General features: G+C 45.0%; 1 protein-coding gene across 1 annotated transcript in view; it reads left to right on the forward strand.

The window, feature by feature from the left end:
* Positions 1-26,458, forward strand: part of LOC124593787 (serpin B3-like) — a 213,418-nt gene that overhangs the window by 18,424 nt on the left and 168,536 nt on the right. Inside the window, exon 4 of the mRNA XM_047132136.1 lies at positions 10,015-10,222. Coding sequence (XP_046988092.1) covers positions 10,015-10,222 — 208 coding nt within the window. The remainder of the gene's footprint in view (positions 1-10,014; positions 10,223-26,458) is intronic.

Below are 26,458 nucleotides of genomic sequence, written 5' to 3' on the forward strand. Positions count from 1 at the left end.
GCCCAATTAATGAAATATTAACTCATTGCACAGCTGAAGGCCAAAAACAGATTTGAAACAATGGGTGAAGGCTGGAACACCATGTCAGACAAACAATTTAAAATAAACCCCTTCCTTCTGATAAAAAAAATTCTCGGATGGCAACCCAAACTAGGGATGGCCCAAGGACCGACCAACAATTTAACCAATTCCCTTCCATCTGACCAATGACACAAGATGGAAAATGTTGGCCGAGTACGAGGATACGTCCAGCAGTACGTTTTCAGAAATTGGCGTGTAAAAACAGCCAAGGGAACAATAACCACTCTAAGCAAAATATGAACCAAACAACCTAAAAGGCTGTCGAACTACTCACTGTGCCAGACAGCATCAACATGACGAGGAAAGGCACATTACTGGAAAAGTACGCTAATGACCAGGGCAGGTAACTGGGGCGTTAACGGCCACAGGGCAGAAAATACTGCTGGTGCACTTCACTGGCAAGTAACAGTCAATTTAATAATTAATCACAATATCGGAAGACGACTGCAAGATTTCGCCAACTCCAACACATCATACGTTGCTGCTAGCCCGCATGGCTAGACAGCATCAGCATGACGAGGAAAGGCACATTGCTGGAAAAGTACACTAACCACCAGGGCAGGTAACTGGGGCGTCAACAGCCACAGGGCAGAAAATACTGCTGGTGCACTTCACTGGCAAGTAACAGTCAATATAATAATTAATCACAATATAGGAAGACGACTGCAAGATTTCGCCGACTCCAACACATCATACGTTGCTAGCCCGAATGGCCCAGGAAGCAACAACCCGCAAATGAACGAAGAGCTGTCACAATAGTTGAGGTTCATAACAGGTTAACTGATCACTCAACTTCAGCGTCCAGGTTCGGTGGGCAAGGAACTTTGTCGCTATCGCAGCTACCGCCTCACGATCCAACAGCACGTGCATGCTGCCAGCAGTCCCGGCCTGACCTCGCACCACGGTGACTTCCTCGCTGCTGTGTTCCAAGTTCCAACTGACTGACCACCACACACACCACCACCACCCGGAAATACTAGCGGTCACACCAAAGATAGTACGACAGTGCTATTATCGATAAGCGCTGCTGCTGCCACTCAGGGAGGTAAGACGGCATTAAATCAGTCCTATCTGGAAGGATCCCACACCGCATACTAGTATTCTAAAAGAGGACGGACAATTGTAGTGTAGGCAGCCTCCTTAGTAGGTCTGTTACATTTTCTAAGTGTCCTGCCAATAAAACGCAGTCTTTGGTTAGCCTTCCCCACAACATTTTCTATGTGGTCCTTCCAATTTAAGTTGTTCGTAATTGCAATACCTAGGTATTTAGTTGAATTTACGGCTTTTAGATTAGAATGATTTAAGGTGTAACCGAAATTTGACGAGTTCCTTTTAGCACTCATGTGGATGACCTCACACTTTTCGTTATTTAGGGTCAGCTGCCACTTTTCCGTTCAGATATCTTTTCTAAATCGTTTTGCAGTTGGTTTTGATCTTCTGACGACTTTATTAGTCGATAAACGACAGCTTCACCTGCAAACAACCGAAGACGGCTGCTCAGATTGTCTCCCAAATCGTTTATATAGATAAGGAACAGCAAAGGGCCTATAACACTACCTTGGAGAACGCCAGAAATCACTTCTGTTTTACTCTATGACTTTCCGTCAATCACTATGAAATGTGACCTCTCTGACAGGAAATCACAAATCCAGTCACATAACTGAGACGATATTCCATAAGCACTCAATTTCACTACGAGCCGCTTGTGTGGTACAGTGTCAAAAACCTTCCGGAAATCCAGAAATACGGAATCGGTCTGAAGTCCCTTGTCAATAGCACTCAGCACGTCATATCAATAAAGAGCTAGCTGTGTTTCACAGGAACGATGTTTTCTAAACCCATGTTCACTGTGTTTTCTTCGAGGTAATTCAGTGGAGGTAATTTAGTGGATTACTCCTATTACCTTTCTTGAATATTGGTGTGACCTGTGCAAATTTCCAGTATTTGGGTACGGATCTTTCGTCGAGCGAACGGTTGTATATGATTGTTAGGTATGGAGCTAATGCATCAGCATGCTCCGAAAGGAACCTAATGTTTCACTACCATACAATGCTATGCTCCAAAAGTACATTCTCGGAAATTTGTTCCTCTAATTAAGGCCTATGTTTGATACTAGTACACTTCTCTTGGCCAGTAATGACCCTTTTGCCAGCATTAGTCTCTTTTATGTCGTCCTTGGTCTGTCAGTCAAGCATTGTTTTTCTGCCTAAGTAGCAGAATTCCTTAACTTCATTTACTTCATGATCCCCTGTTCTATTGTTATGTTTCTTGCTGTTCTCACTTTTGCTATTTCTCAGTACTTCCGTCTTTTTTCGATTTACTCTCAAAACATAATCGATACTCATTACATTGTTCAGACCATTCAACACATCCTGTAATTCTTCTTCAGTCTCTACATCTAAATCTACATGGATACTCTGCAAATCAAATTTAAGTACCTGGCAGAGGGTTCATCGAACCACCTTCACAATTCTCTATTATTCCAATCTCGTATAGCGCGCGGAAAGAATGAACACCTGTATCTTTCCGTGCGAGCTCTGATTTTCCCTATTTTATCGTGGTGATCGTTCCGCCCTATGTAGGTCGGTGTCAACAAAATATTTTCGTATTCGAAGGAGAAAGTTGGTGATTGGCATTTCGTGAGAAGACACCGTCGCAATGAAAAACGCCTTTCTTTTAATGGCTTCCAGACCAAATCTTGTATCATTTCTGTGACACTCTCTCCCATTTTTCGCGATAATACAAAACGTGTTGCCTTTCTTTGAACTTTTTCGATGTACTCCGTCAGTCCTACCTGGTAAGGATCCCGCACTGCGCAGCAGTATTCTAAAAGTGGACGGGGAAGCGTAGTGTACGCAGTCTCCTTAGTAGGTGTGTTACATTTTCTAAGTGTCCTGACAATAAAACGCAGCCTCAGTTTCACTGAGGATAGCTATGTCATCAGCCAATCGTATCATTGATATCTTCTCACCCTGAATTTTAATCCCACTCGTGAACTTTCCTTTCATTTTCCGTCATTGTTTCTTCTATGTACGGATTGAACAGTAGGGGCGAAAGACTACATCCCTGTCTTCCACCCTTCGTTCTTGGTCGTCCACTTCCCTTTTGGTTCTTGTACTTATTGTATATTACATGTCTTTTCTCAGAATTTCGAACATCTTGCACCATCTGACACTGTCGAATGCTTTTTCCAGGTCAACGGAACCTATGCAAGTATCTTGATTTTTGTTTATTCTTGATTCCATAATCAACTGCAACATCAGAATTTCTTCTCTAGTGCCTTTACTTTTTCTGGAGCCAAACTGATAATCATCTAGCAGATCCTCAGTTTTCTTTTCTATTTTACGAACTAGGAAATGATGTGTGCCGGACCGAGACTCGAACTCGGGATCTTTGCCTTTTGCGGGCAAGTGCTCTACCAACTCAGCTACCCATGCACGACTCACGCCCCGTCCTCACAGCTTTAATTCTGTCAGTACCTCGTCTCCTACCTTCCCAACTTAACAGAAGCTCTCCTGCGAACCTTGCAGGATTAGCACTCCTGAAAGAAAGGATATTGCGGAGACATGGCTTAGCCACAGCCTGGGGGATGTTTCCAGAATGAGATTTTCACTCTGCACCGGAGTGTACGCTGATATGAAACTTCCTGGCAGATTAAAACTGTGTGCCGGACCGAGACTCGAACTCGGGACCTTTGCCTTTCGCGGGCAAGTGCTCTACCAACTGAGCTACCCAAGCACGACTCACGCCCAGTCCTCACACCTTTACTTCTGCCAGTTTTCGTCTCCTGCAAAGGTTCGCAGGAGGGCTTCTGTTAAGCTTGGAATGTAGGAGACGAGGTACTGTCAGAAGTAAAGCTGTGAGGACGGGGCGTGAGTCGTGCTTGGGTAGCTCAGTTGGTAGAGCACTTGCCCGCGAAAGGCAAAGGTCCCGAGTTCGAGTCTCGGTCCGGCACACAGTTTTAATCTGCCAGGAAGTTTTATATCAGCGCACGCTCCGCTGCAGAGTGAAAATCTCATTCTAGGAAATGATCATTTCATCTTCCAGTGGGATAAGTGTCTCGACGCCTGTGATGATTAAGTTTGAATGCAACCATTCCATGATCCCATTATGGCAGGTGCTCGGTTTTAATTTTACTGTCTCTATAAAATGGAACGTTGCTGTAATTTCATAGTGGATTCAGCTTTTAGACGTGCAGAGAGCGTGGGAGTTGCTTGCCGGATGCGTCGGCCGTTTAGGCGCCTGGCGTCGCTTCGTTGACCCAGGTGCTGGAAACGATGACCTGTACCAGCAGTGGTGATGCGGCGTGGGTGGCAACGATAGCACGCACCCCATCAGCTGCCGACGGAGCATGACGCAGGAAGACGGAAGTATCATGCTCTGTAAAAGAGAACTGAAAACTGACTACGTCACACTGACAACTAAAGACTGACAAGGTCACACTGCATGGCACAACACCACTGTCCGGTGGAAAAAAAAAAAAAGACTGAGTCACACAGCAAAGCGTTACTTAAGCATTATCACAAATTTAGTCAGAAAACCGTAACAACTTATGACTTCTTCATATTTATTACTGAGCATTCCATTGCGCGTTGCCATAAAAGTAAACCATAAATGCATTAACGAAAATCTGGTCACTTTAAATATTGAAAATTACAAAGCAGCACACAGAATGGACACAAACGAGCATTCACCATCGAACAGGCACATAGTTAACGTTTCGGTTAGTAATCCAAATTAGTACACATAGCAAATAAACAGCGGCCGCTGTACTTCACACCCATGGTTTCTCAAACTAGTGAACTCAGGTTTAGTATCTTTACTAGCCCCGCGCCACTTGGGACTATGGCAAAAAAAGTGTGTGTGAAATCTTATGGGGCTTAACTGCTAAGGTCATCAGTCCCTAAGCTTACACACTACATAACCTAAATTATCCTAAGGAGAAACACACACACCTATGCCCGAGGGAGGACTCGAACCTTCGCCGGGACCAGCTGCACAGTCTATGACTGCAGCGCCCAAGACCGCTCGGCTAATCCCGCGCGGGACTATGGCAACAGGCCCTTGTAACAATGACTGCTCTTACTTAACCAACTTAAACCAGGACTTCAGATTAAGTTGGTGAACGAACCTCTTTATAAATTAACAAGCACTAGCCATAACAGAAAATCACACGTGCTATAGTATTAAGGAGCGCTTTAGGCTACTCAATTATCACCAAGTGAGAACCATTCTTGGTGCAGGACTTTACTACAGAATTGTAAGTACCGCCACAGAGAGAAGTGGACGACGACGACAACAAACACGTCCGCTGTTCCTTCAGTACTACACGAGGTAAACTAAATAACTATAGAGGCGCACGTAGCAAACAACGTGAACAAGCATAAACCATATCCATACAACAAGCCACAAGGCCCTCGACATTTAAAGGCACTTAAAATGCACAACACCAATTATGAAACAACATAACAATCAATGGACATATCATCACTAAATTAACAACGAGAACACGACGGCGACACCACTAAACTTGCCGCCGCTCGTAGAGGCAGGAACAACAAGATCATAGTAAACAAGAATATAACCAGACAAATATAATACTGTGTTGGACACAGCTCTCATAGGCAACATGTTCACACATCACGCCACTAAGTTGACAGCTAACCAACAGTGGTACCTCCAGTATTCGTTAAGTGACTGGTATTGCGCACAGCCCACACACGAGATACTTTCCAGTCAATGTCTCGGGAACGTGCAAACTACACTCCTGGAAATGGAAAAAAGAACACATTGACACCGGTGTGTCAGACCCACCATACTTGCTCCGGACACTGCGAGAGGGCTGTACAAGCAATGATCACACGCACGGCACAGCGGACACACCAGGAACCGCGGTGTTGGCCGTCGAATGGCGCTAGCTGCGCAGCATTTGTGCACCGCCGCCGTCAGTGTCAGCCAGTTTGCCGTGGCATACGGAGCTCCATCGCAGTCTTTAACACTGGTAGCATGCCGCGACAGCGTGGACGTGAACCGTATGTGCAGTTGACGGACTTTGAGCGAGGGCGTATAGTGGGCATGCGGGAGGCCGGGTGGACGTACCGCCGAATTGCTCAACACGTGGGGCGTGAGGTCTCCACAGTACATCGATGTTGTCGCCAGTGGTCGGCGGAAGGTGCACGTGCCCGTCGACCTGGGACCGTACCGCAGCGACGCACGGATGCACGCCAAGACCGTAGGATGCTACGCAGTGCCGTAGGGGACCGCACCGCCACTTCCCAGCAAATTAGGGACACTGTTGCTCCTGGGGTATCGGCGAGGACCATTCGCAACCGTCTCCATGAAGCTGGGCTACGGTCCCGCACACCGTTAGGCCGTCTTCCGCTCACGCCCCAACATCGTGCAGCCCGCCTCCAGTGGTGTCGCGACAGGCGTGAATGGAGGGACGAATGGAGACGTGTCGTCTTCAGCGATGAGAGTCGCTTCTGCCTTGGTGCCAATGATGGTCGTATGCGTGTTTGGCGCCGTGCAGGTGAGCGCCACAATCAGGACTGCATACGACCGAGGCACACAGGGCCAACACCCGGCATCATGGTGTGGGGAGCGATCTCCTACACTGGCCGTACACCACTGGTGATCGTCAAGGGGACACTGAATAGTGCACGGTACATCCAAACCGTCATCGAACCCATCGTTCTACCATTCCTAGACCGGCAAGGGAACTTGCTGTTCCAACAGGACAATGCACGTCCGCATGTATCCCGTGCCACCCAACGTGCTCTAGAAGGTGTAAGTCAACTACCCTGGCCAGCAAGATCTCCGGATCTGTCCCCCATTGAGCATGTTTGGGACTGGATGAAGCGTCGTCTCACGCGGTCTGCATGTCCAGCACGAACGCTGGTCCAACTGAGGCGCCAGGTGGAAATGGCATGGCAAGCCATTCCACAGGACTACATCCAGCATCTCTACGATCGTCTCCATGGGAGAATAGCAGCCTGCATTGCTGCGAAAGGTGGATATACACTGTACTAGTGCCGACATTGTGCATGCTCTGTTGCCTGTGTCTATGTGCCTGTGGTTCTGTCAGTGTGATCATGTGATGTATCTGACCCCAGGAATGTGTCAATAAAGTTTCCCCTTCCTGGGACAATGAATTTACGGTGTTCTTATTTCAATTTCCAGGAGTGTATTTCTTCGTCAGTACATATTACTCGTGTCGTATCTCCAAGACACTGACCAACCAGACTTCAAACAGTATCTACACAGTCTTAACACAAGCCAATGCAACACAACAGACAACCAAATTATACGTCCAATATCTTTCATATGGTTGAACTAGAGAAACAAGCGACACGTGTGTTCCACATTACCGATCACGCGTCATAGTGGAACCACTCGTAGTGGAGCTGTACCCGATTCCCGAATGCATGATACCAACAACGACGAAGCCATATGCTATTGATGATGATTTGGTTTGTGGGGCTCTCAACTGCGCAGTCATCGGTGCCCTGACCAAGTCCCAATTTTTACACAGTCCAATCTAGCCACTGTCGCGAATGATGATGATGAGGATAAAATGTTGAGGACAACACGAAGACCCAGTTCCCGGGCAGAGAAGATCCCCGACCGGCCGCAAATAGAACCCGGGACTCCGTGATCCAGAAGCAGCAACGCAGGCCACTAGACCACGAGCTGTGGACATATATGCTATTGACAGTTACTACGAACCAGCTCTGATAAGACTGTGGGTGCCGACCGCAGGAAGAATTCTAACTGTTGGACTATCACCGCACACCCGACACATGTGTACCTAACCGACGCTCGCAAGTCACAGCGGAACCACTCCGTGTGGAGCTATACTCGCTACCCGAACGCACGACACTAAATGGACCAGGAAGACGTAACTCTTTCACTCTCCCTACAAAAGCACACCGACAATTGCGTGTGAGATGCCAGCCACCGGCAACAACTCTAATCTGGTCCCCTCCCCTTCCCTCCAAGGCTGCATGTCGAGTAGACTTCACATTACCTTTTGCATTCGTGACGTCACTTGTGGTCTTTCTACTATCGACTTTTGTCAACGCGTGTGAACTGTACTTAGTAGAGTGTATGGCGCCGTATGCTTTTTCAAAGCAATGGCGCAATGAAAATGTATCACAAACGCGTCACCCGTAGCATTCAACGTCAGTTAATAACACAGCAACAATACAATGCTTTAAGAGCTATTATGACAAGTAAGATCTGAGGTAACATTCGCATGATTAAGCCTTTGCTTAATGGATAACGTAGTGGTTTATGGAGTGAAACGATGTGAGTTCGCAAACCACCACATGCTATGCGTTAAGCACAGTCTCGGACTTCGTTATGACTGTAATACACGTATGTTAATTGTGGTGTCACCGCCAGACACCACACTTGCTAGGTGGTAGCCTTTAAATCGGCCGCGGTCCGGTAGTATACGTCGGACCCGCGTGTCGCCACTATCAGTGATTGCAGACCGAGCGCCGCTGCACGGCAGGTCTAGAGAGACTTCCTAGCACTCGCCCCAGTGGTACAGCCGACTTTGCTAGCGATGGTTCACTGACAAATTACGCTCTCAATTGCCGAGACGATAGTTAGCATAGCCTTCAGCTACGTCATTTGCTACGACCTAGCAAGGCGCCATTATCATTTGCTATTTATCTTGTGATGCATGTACTGTCAGACCGATGTTCACCAATAATGGATTAAAGTTAAGTATTCCAGAAGCTACGTACCTTTGTTGCTAGTCTCAAGACATTGTCCTGTTCCAGACCTCACGCCATCCTGCGTGAGCTTAAACGCGTGCCTTTAGGCTTCCTCTCATTGTGGGTTGGCGCTCTGGCCAATCCACAACATTAATGATTTAAAATTTCCGTCTGATTAGAGAACGAAGGATCAAATAATTATCTGGCTTTTTATTTTCGAATATGTAGTGATTTCCAGTTGTGCAATTGGTCAACAACCTAACAGAAAAACTCATATTCTACCTTGTCACAAATACTTCGTACGTTGCGCAACCACAAACTCATTCCTGGAAAGAGTTCTGCGAAATGCTCTTCTCACTAGCACACCCGTAAACATCAACTCGGCGCTATAGCGATTGACAGATCGATAGCGTCGTTTTTGTTCACCTTCACCACACCGCCCCTAGGTCACGATTACGTCAGTTCCTGCAAAAAATAATGTGAAACATACTCGATCCTCCCAGACCGCATCGCCCCTCACGGAAAGTGGCGAGATTTTTCAATGGTGCTCCAGGCGGGACCGCACGGCACAAGCTTTCTACGGCCCTGTTCAATGTATGAAACATTTAATACAAGACTATAACACAACTCAGTAAGGAACCTCTGTTTAACCTAACTCTCCATTTGAGTGATATTCGTCTCTACATAAACATGTACTCCTTGTTGTGAAGTGTTAGGCTCAAGAGCATTCCTTAGTACAAAATCATGCAATGTTACTTTCCACATGTAGTGACAAATTTTCTGGCACTGTGCTAAGTTGCCTTTCATTTTCATACATGATCTGTTGTCACAGCTATGTACTTCCGCTAGAGGCTAGTTCTTTCAAGAAGTAAATAAATACAAATTAAAATTACCCCAGAAAATGAACACAAGGAATTCGGAACACCTAGTGCATTGTATAAAGCACAAACCATTGTGATCGTAGGTATTTTCTGGCACACTCCCCGTTTCTTCATACGATTATTTTAGCCAAGGTGAGTCATTATATTAGAACTCGGAATTAGTCGTAGAATTCGACAGCAGCTACACACTGAAAGTTTGATGTAACAGCCCTGTATTTCAGATCTGCTGTGTTTATTGCATAATAGTGCCATGTGTGCTGTTGTTCTGTATATGGTGACAATGAAATTCTTTGTGTTATTGTCATAATATCGACTGAATATTGTTTCAGGACAGTAACGACGTGCTGCTTGACATAGCCAACAGGATATTTCTGAAAGAGGGTTATGGCATCAAAGAAGGGTTTAATCAGTCAGCAATTAGGTTCAAGGCTGGAGTAGAAGAAGTTGATTTCCTACAAGAACCACAAGCAAGAAAAATAATAAATGACTGGGTCGAGTCGAAGACGAATAATAAGATAAAAGACATAATTCCACCAGGTGAGCAAGAATCATTGACATTATACTTAAGTCAGAATTCTTAATCAGTAACTGATCAGATAAATATTTCAGCTAAACTAATTACGCATGCATAGGCTGGATATTGGTCACCAACTGACCTCGAATATCTTTTCCTTACGATGGTGTGTGTAACATTGTACGTAGACCAAATATATGACTTTACCGAGCTGCATGATATTGTCGAAGGCTGTCATTTCGAGACACGGAAAGCTACTTTTATATTTGATAGCCCATTTCGTGTGTGCCGGAAACAGACTGACAAATGTCTCGCTGTAGATCGCTCTGCATATTATGAGCAAGATTTGTTGCCGCTTAGGCATTGGCCAAATAGAGACACGACCTCTGGACCTCTGAGCAGGACATCTACAGCTCTAACAGTCACGAATGTAATCAAAGCTTCATGTTCCCTTTACTTCTTTCTTACGATCAACATTAGCGTATGTAGCGTGTTGGAGTGGATGTTCCTTGAACAAGGGGACTCCAATGGCTGTTCTTATTATACATAGAAGCTACTTACGACCTGCAATTCCTGTTCGTAAATTGGAAAGTAGCAGAGCTATTCTTTACCTTTTTGTGTGCATTACTGTTTTATCATTTGCTTAAGCAGTCTTTCGTGGATGGTGGGATCTTTCTAGAACGTTGTTGTTACGCCATAATATTCTAAATTTAATGTTCAGGACTCAGTGGGACCAAACCCTGAACCCCGCCTCAAGGAATGTGTGCCGGAAACAGACTGACAAATGTCTCGCTGTAGATCGTTCTGCATATTATGAGCAAGATTTGTTGCCGCTTAGGCGTTGGCCAAATAGAGACACGACCTCTGGACCTCTGAGCAGGACATCTACAGCTCTAACAGTCACGAATACAATCAAAGCTTCATGTTCCCTTTACTTCTTTCTTACGATCAACATTAGCGTATGTAGCGTGTTGAAGTGGATGTTCCTTGAACAAGGGGACTCCAATGGCTGTTCTTATTATACATAGAAGCTACTTACGACCTGCAATTCCTGTTCGTAAATTGGAAAGTAGCAGAGCTATTCTTTACCTTTTTGTGTGCATTACTGTTTTATCATTTGCTTAAGCAGTCTTTCGTGGATGGTGGGATCTTTCTAGAACGTTGTTGTTACGCCATAATATTCTAAATTTAATGTTCAGGACTCAGTGGGACCAAACCCTGAACCCCGCCTCAAGGAATGTGTGCCGGAAACAGACTGACAAATGTCTCGCTGTAGATCGTTCTGCATATTATGAGCAAGATTTGTTGCCGCTTAGGCGTTGGCCAAATAGAGACACGACCTCTGGACCTCTGAGCAGGACATCTACAGCTCTAACAGTCACGAATACGATCAAAGCTTCATGTTCCCTTTACTTCTTTCTTACGATCAACATTAGCGTATGTAGCGTGTTGGAGTGGATGTTCCTTGAACAAGGGGACTCCAATGGCTGTTCTTATTACACATAGAAGCTACTTACGACCTGCAATTCCTGTTCGTAAATTGGAAAGTAGCAGAGCTATTCTTTACCTTTTTGTGTGCATTACTGTTTTATCATTTGCTTAAGCAGTCTTTCGTGGATGGTGGGATCTTTCTAGAACGTTGTTGTTACGCCATAATATTCTAAATTTAATGTTCAGGACTCAGTGGGACGAAACCCTGAACCCCACCTCAAGGAATGAAAACAATCACACACAACAATTCATGTTATGTTATACGACATTCAATGTAAAATTTCGAAGCACAATACGATTTTCAGAAAGTGATGAGTCAAAGGTCTGTCAACGAAGTACGGTAGGATGCTTGCCATTCCGGGATCTGTCGCACTTCCTTGACCCCGAGCACCACCTGTTTGACTGCCCTTAAAAAGGCTCACGAGTGCGAAAGTGAGGGGCGTTCCATACTGAAAGGCACAGAACGTACTTCTAGAAGAATGGAACCCGGTCGGTAGCTATGGGAAAGATATTCGCTATATCTTTACAAGCAAGGTCCGAGAGTTGTTTCCAGTTAATATCATCTTTCCTCTAGTGGCACTCTTGTTTCTTCTTCTTCGTTTTTCAGTGATCATGGATATCGTAACTACCGCGATAGAGTACACTACTGGCCATTAAAATTGCTACACCACGAAAATGACGTGCTACAGGCGCGAAAGATGCTGTGCAGGAAGAAGATGCTGTGAAATGCAAATGATTAGCTTCTCAGTGCATTAACATAAGGTTGGCGCCGGTGGCGACACCTACAACGTGCTGACATGAAGAAAGTTTCCAACCGATTTCTCATACACAAACAGCAGTTGACCGGCGTTGCGTGGTGAAACGTTCTTGTGATGCCTCGTGTAAGGAGGATAAATGCGTACCATCATGTTTCCGACTTTGATAAAGGTCGGATTGTAGCCTATCGCGATTGCGGTTTATCGTGTCGCGACATTGCTGCTCACGTTGGTCGAGATCCAATGACTGTTAGCAGAATATGGAATTGGTGGGTTCAGGAGGGTAATACGGAACGCCGTGCTGAATTCCAACGGACTCGTATCACTAGCAGTCGAGATGACAGGCACCTTATCTGCATGGCTGTAACGGATCGTGCAGCCACGTCTCGATCCCTGAGTCAACAGATGGGGACGTTTGCAAGACAACAACTATCTACACGAACAGTTCGACGACGTTTGCAGCGGCATGGACTATCAGCTCGGAGACCGTGGCTGCGGTTACCCTTGACGCTGCATCACAGACAGGAGCGCCTGCGATGGTGTACTCAACGACGAACCTGGATCCACGAATGGCAAAATGTCATTTTTTGGGATGAATCCAGGTTCTGTTTACAGCATCATGATGGTCACATCTGTGTTTGGCGACATCGCGGTGAACGCACATTGGAAGCGTGTATTCGTCATCGCCGGCGTGATGGTATGGGGTGCCGTTGGTTACTTGTCTCGGTCACCTCTTGCTCGCATTGACGGGACTTTGAACAGTGGACGTTACGTTTCAGATGTGTTACGACCCGTGTCTCTACCTTTTATTCGATCCCTGCGAAACCCTACATTTCAGCAGGATAATGCACGACCGCATGTTGCAGGTCCTGTACGGGCCTTTCTAGCCAGCACGTTCTCCAGATCTCTCACCGATTGAAAACGTCTGGTCAATGGTGGCCGAGCAACTGTCTCGTCACAATACGCCAGTCACTACTTTTGATGAACTGTGGTATCGTCTTGAAGCTGCATGGGCACACGCCATCCAAGCTCTCTTTGACTCAATGCCCAGGCGTATCAAGCCCGTTATAACGGCCAGAGGCGGCTGTTCTGGGCACTTATTTCTCAGGATCTATGCACCCAAATTGCGTGAAAATGTAATCAGATGTCAGTTCTAGTATAATATATTTGTCCAATGAATACCCGTTTATCATCTGCATTTCTTCTAGGTGTAGCAATTGTAATGGCCAATAGTGTATGTCTCCGAGTACACGAACTTCTTGAACCTCTCTCTCTCTCTCTCTTTCTCTCCGCGTCCTCCTCTCCCCCCCTCCCTCTCTCTCCATCCTACCCCTTTCTCTTTTTCATTATTGGGCCGTTATGTTTAGTTCATACAACTATACGGCACAGGTACGTCTCTTCTTTAATAATTGCTGTCCCGTCATTACATTGTACTTTGACTTCTGGTTGCACATGCCCGCCGAAGTCGCTACGGATCGCACGTCGTGGTTGCACTTACTTAGGACGCGGAAGTTCCTGCTCGTTTCCTTCTTGACACTGATGTCGAATGAGTGTGTTGGCGTCAGATTCTAAGCGGCTGCCCGCCTATTAAGACGGACAGCCGTAGTACTGGATGGTATCAGAGCTTGCGTATTTGGTACTACCAGACAACTGTGTGGATTGGCCGATGGGGCTGTCTGAGTGTTTTCCCGTACAATCACCGTGTCCTTGGGTAACGTCCTTAAGAGGCGATGATGATCACGAATGAGGAGGCAGCAACGTCTATGTTATTTAACTCAGGCAAAGGGTTTCATAAAGTCGACAGTCGTCAGTATCGGGTACCTGTGTGCAGCATCCCATGCAGATCGCTGTCCAGTTTAACTCCAAAATCACGATTTCTCTGTTCTTGTGGGAAGGCTACCTTTGATGAGGGTGGGCGACTGCGCTGCAGGCACCCTCCACCCCCACTTTTAACGGCACTTGATTGTTCAGTCATCATGTTAGTCTAACGCTAGTCTCGTTATGCGCTCCAGTAGGTGAACTTCACAGCTCTTGAATATCAACGTTGCACAGTGCTAGTTGAATACATGATGCCGATGATAGACCCATCATGTAAAAGATTTACAGTGTAGAATTAACCTCTTGGAACTGATTAAATTTCTAGATGCAAGATAAAAATAAAAGATCGTGGCGCCTTGCAGGTACTCGAAACACTCAGAAGAATGCAGCACTTGTCAGAAGCTTCGGTAGCTTCATGCACAATCGAGCGTCTACCGGCGCTGGTGCTCAGAAACAGTTAACCTTCCGATTATTAGCACAGCTTTGGTATGATGCGAATTCATGACATTCTGCATTAAGGGGTAGACATAAAACCCTACGGAACATAACCCTTTTGGCGTCAGTGAGACGATGTGTCTTCAATTGCGATAGCATAACGCAAGTGGTTTTGCTTGTAGCTATGCATGAATCTGTAGCGTTGCTGAAACGAGTGTTTGAAAAAGAAAGATTCACCGGATATCGTAAGAGAATATATTGACGCTTTTGTTTTCGTACGAAGCATCTGATTTTACTAATGCACAAACATTTTTGGAGTATCTTTTATGGTCACGTATAGGATCAAATTTTCATTTGTCTTTGACTAAAGTCAATATGCCTTCCACTGGACGCACGACGAACATCCAGACGAGTCAGACTCGGCTGGTGGGTTGGTTGGTCTGGGGAAGGAGACCAGACAGCGTGGTCATCGGTCTCATGGGATTAGGGAAGGACGGGGAAGGAAGTCGGCCGTGCCCTTTCAGAGGAACCATCCCGGCATTTGCCTGGAGCGATTTAGGGAAATCACGGAAAACCTAAATCAGGATGGCCGGACGCGGGATTGAACCGTCGTCCTTCCGAATGCGAGTCCAGTGTGCTAACCACTGCGCCACCTCGCTCGGTAGTCAGACTCGTCCCGTACTTAGCGAACATGCCTAGGGCTACTGCATTCACTGATGCTGCTGTAGAACGAGAGATAAGGCGACCTCGGAGGCCGATGGTGCAACAGTAGATCCAATAAACTTGTCATGGTTGAGGTTCAGTCATGTATAATTTTTTAAAGGGCATCATATTTACCGCTGACTATAGAAGTTATTTATTTCAAAATTGAAATTTTCGGACTTCGGGCCATTTTCAAGTGGTACTGCAAATGATATTGTTTCAGCACAAGTCATGCTTTAAAGTTCTCCGACTTGTATACATTACATCGTCCACAGGCCCTTTCACTTTATATATAGTCTGCTGTTGTTCCAGTTCTACAGTGAAAATGCCTATTTTTGACGATGACATGTGTACATGTCAGACGATTTTAAAATCTGACATGTGCTGAAGTAAAATCTTTTGCGGAGCCACTTGCAAATGACTCTAAGGCCGAAACTGCAATAGTGAAATAAGCAATTTCTAAAGTCAACGACGAATGTAACGTCCTTCAAAAATATACTGGATCAATTCGCCCCTTTCTGGCTGAACAGGCAGCTCATTGTTCTAAAATGTTGGTACACGCAGATGGTAGTGCGGTGTTACTAAGCCGAGTTGAAAAAGGAAGGCATGTCGGATTATGCTCTGTCCTGGCGAAAAATAAATCCCACTTGTGTTGATTCTCTGTCCTATTGCAAAATGAAACCCAGTGTGTTGATGCTCTGCCCTGTTCCAAAATGAAGCCCAGTGTGTTGATGGTCTGCCCTGTTGATAAATGAAGCCCAGTGCGGTGGTGCTCTGCCCTGTTGATAAATGAAGCCCAGTGTAGTGATGCTCTGCCCCATTGAAAATTGAAGCCTACTATGGTGGTGCTCTGTCCTGTCGATAAATGAAGCCCAGTGTAGTGATGCTCTGCCCTGTTGCAAAATGAAGCCCAGTGTGTTGATGCTCTGCCCTGTTGAAAATTGAAGACTAGTGTGGTGGTGCTCTCCCCTGTTGATAAATGAAGCCAAGTGATGTGGTGCTCCGCCCTGTTGATGAGTGAAGCCCAGTGTGGTGGTGCTCTGCCCTGTTGATAAATGAAGCCCAGTGTAGTGATGCCCTGTTTTGTTGAAGAATAAGTGCCATTGTGAGGGTGATCTGGCCTGTTGAAAACTGGTTGGGCTTCTTGAAAACTGAATTCCAGTGCATTGGTGCTCTGTATCGTTGAAGCACCAATGCCAGTCTGAGATTGCACTGCCTTGTTGAAAATTAAAGACCAATACAGTGTCGCTCTGCCCTATTGAAAATAAAGTATACGTTGTGTTCTCTTAACTGTGAAAAAAATCAGATCATCAACATAAGCAAGTATGTTTCCAGTAACTGACTTACGATAAAAAAAAGTCGTAAATCTTTTCTCAGGGTAAAGGCACAAAACATATGAAACTTTGGAGAGTCCGCCTCGCGCTCAACTAAGGTATGTAACTGCTGTGTTTCCCATAATCTTACAGTTTGGAGGTTAGCTGCAGCGTAGCCTAATAATTGGATACTAAACGTGAAAAGAAATTATCTAGCATCTCCACACCCAGAATGAACTTACAATGGACATTATTATTTATCACCATCACGAAGGGTTTGTAGCAACTAACTTCCGTTTGGTTTGAAATAGAAACATCGCCGTGTAACGTAAGGCTTAATTTAGGCTGGAACGATGAATAATCTTCTGTGAGCCACGTGAAATACTCTGTTGAATACCCCCTGTTTGAACAAGCACATGGAGATTAGGTTTACTTGCGGGGTACCCATTACTGATTAAGGCAACAGGGAAGGTCTTGAAACTGCCAATTCTCGTCTGGTGCTATAGTGGTGGTAAGCGCATTTCTGGAAACATGAAGGTCATGGGTCCGATTCCAGCCCGGAAAACGGAATATTGGAGTCCGGCTTTAATCTAAACTTCATCTCTTAGAGATGTGAATATTCGCCAGGAATTACCGAGGGCTATAATTTAAAGTGCAGCTACTCCCAAACGTCCAGTGTGGGCTGCACTTATCGTATGGGAGTGAAACATGGGTGACATTACATTGGAAAAAAAAATTGTTCCAATTTTGGCCACTAGGTGCAAATCTGGCGCTGTACAGCATCTCGTTGATGCCTTTGGTGCTCGTACTGAACAAACTGTTTAACTGGCGGTTATAATGTCGTCTGCATCATGCCTTCCTCCTTTGTTTGAACTTTTCTGCCCACATACCGTTTCTGACCCATTACTTATGGAAATATTTCTTTGTCTTTCCTGCATTCAAGGTGCCAGACTTGCAGCTGGTAACTACAATCGGAACTAACTTTTTTCCGGCGTAAATCGGTTCTACACTAACGCACCGGAAACCAGAATATCTACCACGTTTCGCTGCCATACGATAATTACAGCCCACTCTGGGCCCCTGTGAGTAGCTGCACTTTAAAAAAATTATAGCCTCCAGACGCTACATGAAACTGTAGGTTTCCTGTCCCCTGGAGGATTAGTCGGGTAGATTAGGGTCACGTAAGGGCGCCGAAGCGACGTCCAGGTGAAAGAGTCGCACCAGGGCGTTGAAACTGAAGGTTCCACCGCCGCCTGCTTTGAACTGTACAGGGTGCAAACCCTTACTGTCAGTGGAAACCATGTCTCATAGTTACGGAGTTGAAACGGATGAGCTATCGCCATCTCGACTTTTAAGGCAATTGTGAAACGAACGCGTCAGTGGACGACCGATCCACCGGCAACCACACGAAACAGCAACTTACAAATGCCGCCACGGTAAACATTAGTTTCTATAAGTAAGTTGACGTTAACCTCAGTTCGGAACTGACCGAACTGGGAATCTCCTTCTCTCAATAAGCATACCGAAATTCTTGCACGGTGATTATTGGCGCACCCTATTCCAAACGTAGCAGTTGGAGTGTAAGATCTTGTTACGACCAAAGATGATAGTACGTCGTTACACAAGAATACGTGCTACTGAAAACTTTATTTCAGACCAGTCACTGTCATAGTATTCTGCAGAAACTTCTTAAGACGGTTATAGCTCTCTTATTGGGTATCCAGAATCTGCGCTTGTGCAATGGCTAGCTAACTTCGCTCGAAACCATACCATTTGCCAAAAGTAGCCATAGATACTGAAAATACCGCATAGTAGAAGACGTAAAACAGCAAAAAATATACAGTTTTAACGAAATGATACGTGTTGAATGGCAGAGTGGCGAGTAACTGGAGGCATATACTGCTACATCACTGCTTTGATATCACATGACAAAGTGACGTGACAGTCAGGAAGCAATGGACTCACATTAAATTACAATGAAAGAAATCCAGAGCATTAGCTGCTTACAGGCGTTGATAAATATCAACGGGGACAGTTGTGAAACATCCCCTTAGAAAAATTAAGAATGACAGTGCTGGTAAACCTCTTATGTTATTTGATTTTCAAACAGTTGGGCAAAACTGAACGTACTCAGACATTTCTCTCTTTACTTATTCTGATCAACCGTAAACTGACACACAATATTTTTTCTTACCGCAATGCAATCTGACTTTCAATAATCGCTACAAAAGAATGGCCCTGACTAATAATAACCTATACCTTTCATGAATCACTTACCTCACAAAAATCTTCGTTACTCAAACTACTGCAACACAGCGTGCGCCATTACTGCCAGCTAAATAAAAGATTCTAGCCACTGAAGGCACTAACTACTGATAGGCATAGTTAGCAATTGATAGATTTTGATAGAGAACAAACAATGTATTTACCTTAAGAGTGTTCAAAAAATCATTTTATATATATATATATATATATATATATATATATATATATATATATATATGACATCCAGTCTTACAAATTCCCTTTTTTCTGACGGACACACGTCCATATCGTCCGCTCTCAAAACTCTGCCATCTCTCTCCCCACATCCACCACTGCTGGTGGCTCACCTCCAACTGCGCAACGCTACGCGCTGTTCACACCCAACTGCCCAACGCTACAATAGAGAATATTCCAACAATGCAAACCATCCGCAGACTGCACACAGCACAGTCAGTGATTTTCATACAGAACGCTACCTGGCGTTACCGACATAAAAACCTAAACAGCCTACTTACAGTTGAAAATGTGTGCCCCGACCGGGACGCGAACCTGGAATCTCCTGCTTACATGGGAGACGCTCTATACGAATTCATATTTTTTTTTTTTTTTTTCGTTGTGTTTGGTCGTTGCGGACGTCACATGACATCCGTTGAAGTTCGTTTTGTTGATCCTTCCACTCAGTTTTTTATTACAGAGGCCAACCAGCTCTCTGACCAAACACGCTGAGCTACCGTGCCGGCCTCCGACTGAGTCACTGAGGACACAGCGGATAGTGCGACTGCAGGGACTTATCACTGGCACGCTCCCCGTGAGACCCACAAACCCACACTTCCAACTTACTGTCCACACACTAAGTTTGTAGTGTCCCTGTCCGCTTTACTCATTACTCGTGGCAGTCATTCTGCCCATTCCCGTAAGAGCTTGAGCAATGTGAGTGCATCCGCACTGAAGAAGATCATTGGCCAGTAAGCCTTATCTATATGAAGATGGTATCTGTACTTTGGGACACGTCCGAAAGAACAGATGCCATCTTCATATATTAAATTATAATGATTTTCTTTGTCGATTAACTCGAATATCGGGAAAATGCTTCCACAAAGGAAAAGGCCGTTTTGCCTCTTTATCCTGCCGGAGATTCTCCCCCCGGGTGGTTAAACTCTAATCATCTTCCCCTTGCGAAAAAATGAAACTGCATTCCCATCTGTGTGGGTTGGAAACGTGCACTACTCAATTTGCTGACCTGACCGCGTCTAAAGTATTGAATTCATCTCCTGCTACTGACATCTTCTTCCTTTCCTTGTGACTTTGTTCCTCATCGACGCAGGGTCTCCATGATTATGAAGAATTTGGCATGGTTACGTTAAAGGGTAGCCGTACGCCCTTCCTGTTACCATCCCGTTACTCTCTGTGATGGAATACGTGTACTCCAACTATATACGTGCAGTGTTATTCGCGTGAAATTGAGCGAAAGTTTTCTGAATGTCTGCGGATTCTGTAACAGAGGCGGGACTTGGGTACTAGCCCAGCATTCACCTAGTGGGATGTTGGAAACCACCGACAAACAACATCCTGGCTGACTGGCACAAAGACCCTCGTCGTTAATCGGCCGGGAAGATTCGATCGGGAGCCGGCGAACCTCCCCGTCCCGGAAGTGGCACTTTAACACGCTCGGCTATCCTGGTAGGTACATTTCCTCTTACGGACATGATTCAACATTTTCTTCTGAAGCACAGTGGAGAAGATCAAGCGAGACGAGGGATTGGTGAAATAATGGGATGCACAGCTCTCATTACATAAGAATCAGTAAAATGTATGTTCTGATAAATGACGCAAAAATATACAGGGTGAAAAGTATTTAAACCGACAAACTCTGGGAGTTTATAGGGAACATAAAAACAAATGTTTTTTCCTAATGTCATTTTTTCCTATAAGGAGTATTTAAACCGGTAGAGGATGATTTCTCTGGCGTCAAATTAATTAAACCAACAAACGCTTTTCCATTTTTTTATGAGCAAGAGACAACACATTAACACAACCCAATTTCAATTACAGTACATTTTTTAAAAAATGCCTCCATTGACACGTAAACAAAGGTTACACCATCGGATCACGTTCTGCCTGACACGGGCAAAAACCCCAGGAGTATCCGGAATTGTTCCTGCTGCTGCTACTGCCCAGGCAACCAGATCCTCTTCTGAAGCAACAGGAGTTGCGTAAACAAGGTTACGCATCTCTCCACACACAAAAATGTCCAGAGGGGGCATATCTGGGGATCGGGCAGGCTATAGTACAGGACCACCTCTGCCAGTCCACGTTTCTGGAAACCGTCGGTCCAGGAATCGACGCACACAACGACTGAAATGTCCCGGCACCCCGTCGTGTTGGAACCACATGCGTTGTCTTGTAGGGAGCGGGACGTCTTCCAGCAATTCTGGCAATGCTCTGGCGAGAAAATTGTAATAGTGCCTTCCATTTAATGGGCTATGTAACAGATACGGTCCAATTAAACAGTTCCCAACAACACCGACCCACATATTAACGAGGAACCGCACTTGATGAGCGCTAGTAACTGTGGCATGTGGGTTATCCTCACTCCATACGAATTGTGCATGTTGAAGACTCCATCACGCCCGAACGTTCCTTCATCGGTAAAAAAACACAGAGGATGGAAATGTAGGATGCACTTCACACTGTTCCAGGTACCACTGCGAAAACTGTGCTCTGGGTGGATAATCAAATGGTTCCAGGTTGTGGACACGCTGTAAGTGAAATGGACGTCACAATTGCTCTCGAAGGACTGTTCTTACATTCGTCTGATTTGTCCCCATGTTACGTGCAATTGCGCGAGTGCTGATTGAAAGATCCTGCTCCACATGCTGCAAGACAGCTTCCTCAAATTGCAGCGTTCTTACCGTGTGACGCGGTCACTGCCCAGGTAATCTGCTAAATGACCCGGTCTCATGCAGACGTTGGTACGCAGCAGCAAAGGTCGTATGATGCGGGATACGGCGATTAGGATGTAGTGCGCATCAACCATATCGGTGTACTCAATCAGAGCTCGTACGGAAAGATATCGGTATTCGTTCTTTCCGCGCGTTGTAAGAGATTGGAATAACAGAGAATTGTGAAGGTGGTTCGATGAACCCTCTGCCAGGCACTTAAATGTGATTCGCAGAGTATCCATGTAGATGTAGATGTAGATGTAATTGCATTTGTTATTTTTGATTATCTGAGTGTCGCAACTAGCGAGTAACATGATCATTAACTGTGCCTCCAACTACTCGACATTCTTTTACCTATCTTCTGGTACCTGTACCACTCCGTTAAACTGTCTGGACTTGGTCCTAAACGATATGACCATGTAGTCCGGGGGGTGACTTTAGCAGCCACGGACACACATCTAAGCATAACAACGACTTCGGTCCTAATGAGGCAGAGCAGTTGCTGTCGATGTTATTTAGAACATCTACTTTTGTGGAAAATGGCCAACAACGCAGAGGGTTGTATTCACGGCCAACTTATCACTGATCATCTGCACAGTTGTAGACAAGTTGCTTAGTTCAGTTTCCTGACACTGACTTGGTCTACCAACAAGAACCGCTTCTCTGACACTTCTCTGGTGTATTCAAGCGCGAAACACAGGTTGAAACTTAATACTAAAGTTTCTCGTATAACTGAAAGCGCCATCGTGGTGAAAATTACTTGCTTCCGAATTAACTGCAACTACGACCAGAAAAAGTTATGGACAATACCTTTACACCAGGAATCATTAATATATATTCGGTATTTCTAAAGTTATGGGCAATACTTTTACACCATGAATCATTAACATAAATATTCGGTATTTCTGTATGAAGGGCTTATTTCAACAGTGGTACAAGTCCATTACTTCCACTTTTCTGTCTATAATGCTTCTGAAATTAATGAGCCAAACAAACAAAAAGAAAGGTTCATCTCTAGCAAGAAGCCATATGCTCTAATATTTCTGGTATCTCAACTGTAGATTTTTCAGCGCTCATTTAACTTTAGGACTCTGTATCTCAACATGAACAAAAATGGACATGTACCACTACTGAAATAAGCCCTTCATATAGGGATAACTCTTTGCCACCCATGTAGAGCGCGGTATCATATCTTCGTTTCCCATTCTGGAAGAGCGTATTTTAAATCTCCTTCCAACTTTCGTGATTTAGATTTGCAGCCTCCCCACTACATTTGCTTCTGTATGAAATTTAGCCCAACTCTACATCTTACTCTACGAAAGTCTATGTATTACCAAAACCATGTATTCACAAACTGCTGTCCAACTTACACTCGTACGCTAAGCTTTGACTAAACAGAACCCAATTTGAACTGATTTGATCTAAATGCAGCCTGTGTTTGTATTAACTGCGCAACGGAAGTAAATAACTATCTGGCTCTTATCAAAATTTCAACTTATCTCGCGTATTGACAACGTTGTTGCAGAGTTTTCGAAAGCGCAACAGCAGACAGCAAGTACATAGCGGCTAAGCTAGATTTCTGTTTCTAAATACATATTCAATTTGTTGCACGTGGTAATGCATAATGACAAACACTGGGGTGGGGAGAGTAACTTTTCCTATAAAATGATATGGTAAGACAACGATTTTATGGAATGAAGTATATATTCAAAAAGACGGAGTAAAACTTCTCGTATTTTCACACATAACATTGGTCTGAACAATGCTATGCATAACGAAGTGAATAATGATTTAGAAAGGGTATAATGTTAACAGAGAATTTCTATAAAAACCAAACAGCTCAATCAATTAATATTTTAATTCATGACTCAGGGAAGTGGGGTGGTCTTTCTCTCAGCTCTGAGCAAGTTAGCTGACAACAATCATTCCTATATACTTATATGGATATGGTGTCTGTTCTTTCGGACATGTCCGAAAGAACAGACACCATATCCATGTAAGTATATAGTTCTGGCAATACCGGCCATGGCCTTCCTCTTCTGTGCGGATGCACACATATTACCCGCACTCTTACTTCCACGAGTAAGGAGTGTGTTGGGTTGGGACACTACGAATGTAGTGTGTGTACATATAAGGTGAGAGTGTGGGTCTCGCGGGAGGCGTGCGCGGGGTAGTCCCTGCAGTCGCGCTATCCTTTGTGCCCTCGGTGCGTCAGATGGATAGAGCGTCTGCCGCGTAAGCAGGAGATCCCGGGTTTCAGTCCCGGTCGGGGCACACATTTTCACCTGTCCCCGTTGATATTTATAAACGCCCCTGAGCAGCTGAAAGTATTAATATATAATTCTAACAATCATAACTAGCTGCAGTTTTATCTCAAACTTCTCTTCTTCAAAATAACAACGCTACTCAAAAGATATGATTCTTTCACCTTTAAATGTACACATCATACTCATCTTTGCTGACCTTTACCATACACGTTAGCTAACATAGTCATACAGTCTTTGTTGGCGTCTACTTTCTCTGTTCTTCTTGCGCGCAGCAGGGATCCAACGTGACTGTTGTAATCAGAATTCAGCAATAGTTCTGGCATGCTGCATACATTATAGTTTTCTGCGTTGAGTGCAGTTGAGGACCCAACAGGTGAACACATGTTCCTTTTAAGGAAATCCCACAATCACTAATTGGGAATGGGATCAGCTGAGTCAGGGAATCATTGAAGATGAAGTAAGTCCGGGATGCATTACTTGAATCACCCCTGTGCACTGTGCACAACGTGTCGGATTAATTTACGCCAAGGTCTGGTACGATGACATCACGGTTTTGGGTAAAAAACTGAGAACCTAGTCTGTAAGGAGATCGAGATAATGTTTACTATCTAAAAAAAATAGTTTTGATCACAAATTATTTATTCCAGTGACCGGCTTAGATCACAACTGTAGTCATCTTCAGACCAATGAGCAAGAACCTCCTTCTGGTGGTGATTTACCACCAGAAGGAAGGCCGGCCGGTGTGGCCGTGCGGTTCTAGGCGCATCAGTCTAGAACCGCGCGACCGCTACGGTCGCAGGTTCGAATCGTGCCTCGAGCATGGATGTGTGTGATGTCCTTAGGTTATTTATGTTTAAGTAGTTCTACGTTCTAGGACACTGATGAGCTCAGATGTCAAGTCCCATAGTGCTAAGAGACATTTGAACCATTTTGAACCAGAAGGAGGTTCTTGCCCATTGGTCTGAATATGACCACAGTTGTGGTCGAAACCAGTCACCGGAATAAATAATTTGGGATCAAGACCGTTTTTGAAAGTAAATATTAGTAATAACACTGATCACTGGTTGTTTCCACAATCTATTCGAAAGAGATAGTGTTTGTCTCTGGTAATGAGTCGTCAAAGTTCGTATAATGTAAACAAACCACATACCAGAACGATCCGGAATGTGTGACCTGAGGTGTGAACAATCACCTGAGGCGAGTGTGCCCCTTCTGAGGGGGGCCGAAATTGGAAGACGGAGACGCTGGCAATCATGGAGGATTTTCTCGCAATGAGCTAAACATCTTCCTCTCAGTCTATGCCTACTGTAAATGGAATGACGCTAATGATTCAAAGACCCTCCCAGCTGCATCACAGTTCCTCGTGGTTTCACGTACTGAAGACAGTGAGTCCTTTGCTATGGTAAATCCGTTTATTATTCATAAAGGTACTGCTGCAATTGCTGGCCCTGTGAAATCCTGATCTCGCTTTACGAAACAGCACTTTGCTTTTGCAGACTGCTTCTGATTCTCAGGTATAACTAAAAATGGCTCTGAGCACTATGGGACTTAACAGCTGAGGTCATCAGTCCCCTAGAACTTAGAACTACTTAAACCTAACTAACCTAAGGACATCACACACACATCCATGCCCGAGGCAGGATTCGAACCTGCGACCATAGCGGTCTCGCGGTTCCAGACTGACGCGCCTAGAACCGCACAGCCACACCGGCCGGCTCAGGTATAACTGCTTGCCGCTTCGCTCCTCCACGGCTATCCATGTTGAGGCCCATAGAATGCTGTAATGATGTATTCTTCCCTTGGTTTTATTTACACTAGGCTGCTCGATGGTCTGACTGAGGCAGAAATCCAAACGTACCTCTCTGATCAGTGTGTCAAACGGTTCAAATGGCTCTGAGCACTATGGGACTTAACATCTGAGGTTATCAGTCCCCTAGAACTTCGAACTACTTAGACCTAACTATCCTAAGGACATCACACACATCCATGCCTGAGGCAGGATTCGAACCTGCGACTGTAGTGGTCGCGCGGTTCCAGACTGAAGCGCCTAGAACCGCTCGGTCACACCGGCCGGCGATCAGTGTGTCATCGCAGTCCATTGGGTGCATCCTTAGTGCCCACACGTACTCTATTTCTCACTTTTGATTGAGTAGTTCTACCGTCAGAGATCAAAGCAGGATATGAAGTTACCACAGTACGACCGTACATTCTGTACCTGATGCACTGCTACCAATGTCATCGTTACAGCCCCACTCGCTACTGCTGTCAACT

This window comes from Schistocerca americana, chromosome 2 (genome assembly GCF_021461395.2).
Source record: "Schistocerca americana isolate TAMUIC-IGC-003095 chromosome 2, iqSchAmer2.1, whole genome shotgun sequence".
Classification (NCBI taxonomy): Eukaryota; Metazoa; Arthropoda; class Insecta; order Orthoptera; family Acrididae; genus Schistocerca; species Schistocerca americana.